The sequence below is a fragment of the Medicago truncatula genome, chromosome 8, assembly GCF_003473485.1.
Source record: "Medicago truncatula cultivar Jemalong A17 chromosome 8, MtrunA17r5.0-ANR, whole genome shotgun sequence".
NCBI classification, from domain to species: Eukaryota; Viridiplantae; Streptophyta; class Magnoliopsida; order Fabales; family Fabaceae; genus Medicago; species Medicago truncatula.
The window spans coordinates 17,297,912-17,305,835 of record NC_053049.1 but is presented as its reverse complement, the minus strand read 5'-3'; the positions used below and the strand labels follow the sequence as shown (position 1 = coordinate 17,305,835).

At 34.2% G+C, this 7,924-nt stretch overlaps 1 protein-coding gene across 1 annotated transcript; it reads left to right on the top strand.

The window, feature by feature from the left end:
• Nucleotides 1-3,771: 3,771 nt before the first annotated feature.
• Nucleotides 3,772-7,067, top strand: LOC11405260 (MLP-like protein 31). The gene is made up of 2 exons (XM_003628162.4): nucleotides 3,772-4,043; nucleotides 6,495-7,067. Exons 1-2 carry the CDS (start codon nucleotides 3,857-3,859, stop codon nucleotides 6,776-6,778), a joined length of 471 nt encoding a protein of 156 aa, XP_003628210.1. The 5' UTR covers nucleotides 3,772-3,856; the 3' UTR covers nucleotides 6,779-7,067.
• Nucleotides 7,068-7,924: the final 857 nt, after the last annotated feature.

Here is a 7,924-nt window from a genome sequence, read left to right as displayed (position 1 = left end):
CCTATAGAGGATTTAGAAACTCATGACTTCTAAATACATATAATTATATATGAACAATAAAACATAAGAAAAGGATCACCGAATCACTTTTCCTTGGCTTCCAAAGGGTTCTGGTCGCTCTACCTTGTTATGTTCGTCAAAAGGTGTTTTTCCTACTAACATAGGGTTAAGTATTTATAGGCATCCATTTCCCTCAAGAAAATTAGTGTAGGATCCGAGCCTTATCCTCGCGATGTGAGGTAGGTATTGAGCATCCCTTTTAGCCAAAGGGATCACTTTGATTTCCAAATTTTTTCTCGTGGTGCAGGTCTCATAGCCAGTGATGCAATTTAGGTAGAAGTTTACTTCTTCATTTCCTCATTCCTTGTTGCATTTCTTCTCACTAAAAAAATAGGCAGAAACGCCACATAATCAGATATGCACAGTCAGAATAGGAAGTGCCAAATTTGGTCCAAAAATCGTGTTGTGATTTTGGCAGATTCCCAAACATCAATTTTGAGTCACTTTCAACTATTCTCCACCTTGACTCTAAATTAGTGATGATGTCAATTTAACAATCATCACCTTGCTACTCTCTCCACCCTTCATCTTCCCTTGCTTCCAACTACACCAAGTATCTCCACAAGTTTCCATCCTTGCCTCTTCAACCATCGGAATGCCTTCCGCCTTCTTGAAGATCCTTGCATCCAACTACACTAGGAATTTTAGGTAGTTCCACAAGTCTACACCAAACCCTCTTCAACCACTAAAGTCTCACACTTCCTTGAAGATCACCTTGTATCCAATCATCCTTGGTCTTTTAGATAATCACACAAGTCATGTCATACATTCTTCAAAATCCGAAATGCCTTCCGTCTTTTTGAAGAATTCTCTTGCTAACAACTAGAGCCTAGCACCCAAGGTCTCCATAGTCATACTTTGTCCAATGTCATCAACTCCACCTCAAGGTGAGCTTTCTCTACCTCAACTAGCAAATGCGCGCGCACACACACACACACACACACTCACACACACTATGTCTTTCACCTTGCAACTCCACCTCAAAGGTTGATCATGAGTATTCTTACCTCCGCCTCTTCAGACTGACCATGACTATTCTTTCGACCGCCTCTCCAGGGTGATGTTGAATGTTTAATGTCTCTCCAGACGACCACCGCTCTACAAGGCATAATTCCCAAGGTGAGAAACATCACTTTCTTTATCACCCCAACGAGACACCATCAAAGCACCCGTGTTCTCATCACCCTCGGAGACAATTTGTGCGGAGTTACCATTGTTCTATGGACAATCCATCTTGAAGTGACCCATCTTGTGATAATTAAAGCAATTAAACTTTGACTTGTTACCACTCTTTCCTTGGTTACCTATACCTCCACCATTCCCTCTTGAAACAGATATGCCTTCACCGTTTTCATCAGCTCTCAAGTCCTTGGACTTGGTTTGCTCCTTGGTTCTCAAAGCAGCTTGAACTTCTTCCAAGGTGACAGTGCCTTTTTAGCCATAAAGCATGATATCCTTGAAAGATTCAAATGATCTCGGTAGAGCACACAAGAAGAGTATAATTTTATCTTCATCCTTAAGATGCACCTCAATATTCTCCAAGTCATCAAGGATTGTATTGAACTTCGTAAGTTACTCCATGATGAACTTTGACTCCAACATCTTCAATGAGTAGAGTTGTTGCTTTAGGAATTTCCGATGAGCCAAAGAGATTGTCATATACAAAGACTCCAACTTTGACCACATCGATTCCGCGGTACAAAGACTCCAACTTTGACCACATCGATTCCGCGATTGGTTCCTTCGCTAAATGACTTAAAACTTTATCCTCGAGGCAAAAGACAATGGCATTCTTGGGCTTGCCCACCATCTCAGTCTTCTCCTCTTGTGACATGGTGATCGGTAACACACCTTCATCCTTCAAAGCTTGTGCACACTTTTGTTGTATCGAAACCGCTTCCATCTTGACCTTCCATAACCCAAAATTGTTACTTCCAGTTAACCTCTCAATATCCCACTTGTCAATATCCCCCTTGCTCTACGGTGGGCGCCATATGTTGTGAATTCGTTAAAAAATCACACCAATAAAATACTTGATGTGTGGAAAAAATTAATTAAGCAACCAAAACAATGTAGGTGACAATTATAAACACAAGCAAGAGTAGAAAAAATGAGAGAAATAAAGAGAGAACACATGAAAATTAGTTTTCCCAGTTTGGTCCAATACTGACCTAGTCTGGGGGAGAGAGCAGCCCTCCATTCCACTATAATGATTTTACAAAAGAGATATCAAAGGTTACAAGAATTAGTCTTCAAACCTAATTCTACCCAAAGTCTCAATCTCTTCCCGTGATCAAGAGATTCAATCCTAATAGTGTTTCGTTCAAGGTGAATCAAAACAATCCCAACCATAGTGTTTGTTGCCTAGAGAAATCTCTATAAACCTTAGTTTGTTGTTCATTTCTAAACCTTGTTTTTCTACTCTCTACATGTTTTGCATCTGATACAAGGTCTATATTTATAGTAAAAGTATCCCTCAAAATTTGGAACAAATCTGAAGCTGAAAATATGTTTCTATTTTTCTGCATCAGCGTAAAATCGTACTGCAATTTTGCCAGAACGTACTACGATTTTTCCAGAATGGGAAGTGCCAAATCTAGTCCAAAAAACGTGCTACGATTTTCCAAATTGTGCTACTATTTTGGTAGATTCTCAAACTTCAATTTTGAGTCACTTTTAACATTAATCATATTTTTTTCAACTACTATTATGCTATTCTAATTTGGAATTGTAGCGGACTTTGGGATATGGTGAACTGGATGTTTATTCAGATAGGTTCAACAACTGATTGTATTTTTAAGTTGCTTGATGATATGGCAGATGATCATGCTCGCGCTTTGCAATAAGCATTTGGAGCATGTCGAAACACTAGACCTCAAGTTGTGGCAGGACATCACGAAAACGACTGCACAGGTGATGGACAGGGTTGTATGTATGGTAGAGGATTGGAAAATGGCGAATGCGGTTACTGCAACTCAGAAGGGGCCACACACAACACAACAAAATAGTGACAATATTAATTTAACAGCGACACCAAGCCATGCAAGTGACAAGCTTCAGAAATGAGAACACTTAGGTGAGAAGTTCCGATGTAACCATGTTAAGATGGCAGCCACCAGCTCATGGTCGTGTTAAATGCAACATTGATGCATCTTTCTCCAACCAGTTGAATTGAAAAGGAATAGGTATTTGCATTCGCGGCGAGGAAGGTACTTTTGTGCTTGCTAAATTTATTCATATTTTGCCAAGTGTTCAGTCCCCGTAGGGGAAACATTGGCTTTATTCTATGCATTGGAGTGGATGAGCAATTTGGCTTTTGATAATGTCGACTTCAGTTCATATTCAAAAGTTATTGTAAATGCCTTTCATTAGGATGAGATTAATGTTACGGAGACTGGGTGTATCCTCTTTGCTTGCCGAAGATTGTATTTTTCTCATTTTAAAAACTCCAAGGTCAAGTTTAATAGGTTAAATTCCAATGAGGTAGCTCATATCCTAACGAAGACTGACCATTACTAGCTAGTCCCAGTATCTGTTATCATATACCTCGTTATATTAAACAACTTATTATTAATCAAATGCTACGAGCATCTTTTCCTAAAAAATAAATAATTAATGGGTTGGGGGAGCACGGATCAAGTAGTGGACCGCATAATTTAATTTGCACAGTGTAATCAAATTTCTATTTAAGGCATGTGGTTTCATAAACCATCATATCATAAAACATCCCTTATTTTGTTTCTTTCTTCTCTTTCTTTCTATTATTGTGTATTTAGTTTTTTTTTTCTTTCCAAAAATGGTGCTCGTTGGTAAACTTATCACTGAACTTGGGATTAAAGCACCAGGGGAGAAGTTCTTCAAACTATTTGCATCAGAACTCCACGAAGTGCAAAAAGTTTGTGAAAGAATTCATCATGCCAAGCTTCATGAAGGTGAAGATTGGCATCACAATGATTCGGTTAAACACTGGACTATTGTCATAGGTAACTATGTTTCCAATTCAATTGATCTGATAACTAAATCATCATCTTATTTGATTTGAAAAAGTTTTATGTTTACTTTTTTTTAAATGATCACAAAAGATTTCTGATTTGATTTGTCAACGAAAAGTTATACTTTTTTTTTTTGACAAAAGGAAAAGTTATACTTTTTTTTTCTTTCGCACCGGTTTCCGACCCACCAAGGTGGGCGATTAATTAAACTTGTGCGTAGAGGAATGTGCACTAGCCAAGTGTTGTTCCCCTGGGAATCAAACCAGTATTCCCCGAGTACATCCTTGGAAGGAGCTCATTGCCACTGGAGCCCAAACAACTTGGTTGGAAAAGTTATACTTTTGAAGACAACTATTTGAACCTAAAGAACCTACAAAGGCAATAATTTACCTACTAAAAAAAAATAATTCATTGTTCACAAGCAAAAGATGCTAATTGAAATCTGAACAAAATTTTGTATGGACTATTCAATACAAGAATAATTAGTATCTAGATAATTTGAACTTGAAACCTAGCGAGAGGAGCACGTTATAAATTCCCAAATTTAAACCATTAATATACGTTCCGCAGCCAAGTACGTACCTAGGATTTTCCCATGAGTTTTGTTGTTGTTCTCGTTATCGTTATCGTTTCCTGCGGATTTTGCTGTGCTGTTTGTTGCAGAACTACCTGCGAGTATGTTTGCAGCAAAGTGCTAACGGGCAGAAGGAAACTCCTTGAAAACTGACCGAATGTTTTATGCGGGATATTTTCACATTTTCTGCGGATATACCTTTCTTGCGGATCCTAAGATCCCAAGGAAACAATTAAAGATGAAGGTATTATCTGAGAACCTAAATCCTTAGCAGAATCTGCAGGATACCGGTTACCTGCAGAACAGGGCCGGTCTAAGGGCCAAGCAACCCAAGCAAGGGTTATAGGCCTCAAAATTTTGGATGAAAAAAAAAAAAATCTCTAAAAAATTAATTTGGTTATAAGTATATTATATAACAGATAAATTTAAGACATTTGCATAGCTTAACTGATTACCAAAAAGACCTCAATTACTCTTGATCATGAAATTAAATTTTGATCTCTACAAAATTGATTTTATATAAATATTATGTAAAAAAAAATAAAATTTAAAGGCCACATTAAAATAGTGGAGGAGATAAACAAAAAAAGTAAATCTACAAAGCGGCATGATGATGGAAGTGTGGTTAAACACATGATTAAATTACAAATACAATTACACTATTTTTTATTTTTTTATAAAAATATTTTTTTTATGCGTATCTTTACAACAATAATGGTAGTAATTTACTCGTAAAACATTTTTTTAATGTTTCATTAGCGTGCCAATGTAATTCCTTGAAATTTTAAAGGTCAAACTTTTAGCGTCACTAGAAGAAAAAAGCAAAATTATTATTAGTAGCGATGACACTAATAATCATTTTACAAACTATTTTATATCAGATTTTAATTTGGGTCTTGCTAACGAGTGCCTTCAGAATATTGATCAAGAAACTTTTTAATAGAATCCTTGTCTTGAAAATACAAGACTTTACTTTTGTCTTTAATTCAATAATTACACACGTGACGTGCCATGTAGGCATTGACCGATCAAAATTGGCCAAAAGGACCAAAGATATAAAGAGGTTAAATGTTAGGGACCAAAATTGTAGTTTTTGTACATAGGACCAAAATCACAACTTTTTGAAACTTTGGAGGGGAAAGTGCACTTTAGCCTAATAATTACACTACTTTTTAATGCAAACTTACCTATTTGAGAACTTTAACAACAAAATTACACAATTAGTCCCTTAACTTAATTTTAGGTAACACTTTCGTCCTTTATTTATTTTTTGTCACGATTTAGTCTTTATGTTATAAAATGACAATATTTTATCATTTCTTATGAGATTTTTTCAATGAAATTTGATTTTATAGGCTTGTATGATGAAGATTTGCGTTTGTCTATGTGTTTTGATGATTTTTTTTGGAGTTTTTGATTATTTTTTTCATAAAAAAGGATAACCATGTTGTCATTTTATATCATAAAGGATTAAATCGTGACAAAAAAAAGAAGATAAAGGACGAAATTGATACTTAAAATTAAGTTAAAAGACCAATTGTGTAATTTTACCAAACTTTAACCAATGCATCAAAGACACTCGTTAGCATTCCCCTTTTAATTTTGTTCTTTGAGGTTAAAAAGTCACACTCTTATCATCGGTAACCTAACATCTCAAGAACAAAAATACGTATCCATATAACAAAAACAATAAAATATTTTATTTTTAGAAATAATGTATCCTTATCAAAATATTTTTATCTTTGGGGTGAAACTAATCTTTTTCATATTCCTATTAAAAAAACGTATTGTATTTTTCTTTAGAAGAAAAAAAGCGTATTTTATTGCTATATATTTTGGTATTATAATTGCCTCTGACATAACAACAGATGGCGAGGTACACACATGCAATGAGCAGGTTGAAGAAGTTGATGAGGAGAACAAAAAAATCACTTTCAAGCTGTTTGGTGGAGATATTGAAAACTATAAGGTCTTTAACGTTATCTTAGAAGTGATTATCAAGGATAATGGAAGTTCTGCTGTTAGATGGACTATTGGTTATGAGAAGAAAAATGAGGATATTGATACTCCCAATGGCTGGATGGACTACCTTAGCAAATGCACTAGAGATATTGATGGTCATCTTGTCAAGGGGGAAAATGTAGCTCTATAAGCCATTATTTAAATATGGAGTTATAGTTCAATCAATGGGTTGACTTTTATGGATAAATGTGAGCATATAAATAATGAAGTGTTCATCTTTATAATAGGCTAGAGTGAGTTTATAAATAAAATAAAAGCTAGTTTGATGTTTGTATAATGGCATGTAGCATAAACATGCATATTTGCTTCCCTTGATCCTTTGTTTGTATCGAATAAATGTGTCGGTGATGTCTTGAGGAGTGTATCTTATATTATGTGTGATGCAAATAAATGAATATTTGTGTGGTTTGAAGTTAAAATTTGTGTATAATGTTCTCGTTTATTTTAGGTTTAGTTTGCCAAATCTTCATCTTGCTACTAAAACATTAAGTAGAAGGTATTTTAAGAACAATAAGTATAAGTAGAAGAGTTAAATATGTTTTTGGTCCCTATAAAATTGAAAACTTTTAAGTTTAGTCCTTACTTAATTTTAATAGTATTTTTAGTCCTTACAAAAAAAAAAATTATTTCTATTTTTAGTCCCTACTAAAACAAAGTTTGTTTAATTATCCTTAAACTCTTAAATTTCCAAACGATTTTTTGGGACATGTTTAGAACACTATAAAAAGTTCATTTACTAAAATTTAGAATTTTTTAACATGAAACGAATTAAATATGAATTTTTTAAAACGACAAAAGTTAAAGATAAAAGTAATAAAATCTGGACGTAGAAATCAAAATTTGCGATATTTTTTGCTGATGTACTTCTAGTAATGTTTTTAACATGTATACAAAAAATTGTTGAAAAACTTAAGAGTTTAAGTATAAATTAAACAAATTTGAATTGAGCAGAGACTAATACTGAGTGCATAATTTTTTTGTAGAGACTAAAAGAACTATTAAAATTATGTAAGGACTAAACTTTGAAGGTCTCAATTTTATAGGGACTAAAAATATATTTAACCCTTTGTTTTATTATGAACTGATTTTTTTTTTTAAAGGTGAGACTTACTAAATAAAAAGTAATGATGGACAATCATGTAATTTCACATTGATAAAAATGTAAAATTCTTCAATTTCATAAGAGCTGCCTTCATAACATCATTCGTTTCCCTTTGACAAGAGTTGTGCTAAATTACATACTTTAGTCTCTTAAATTATTTTGGGATTTTACTTT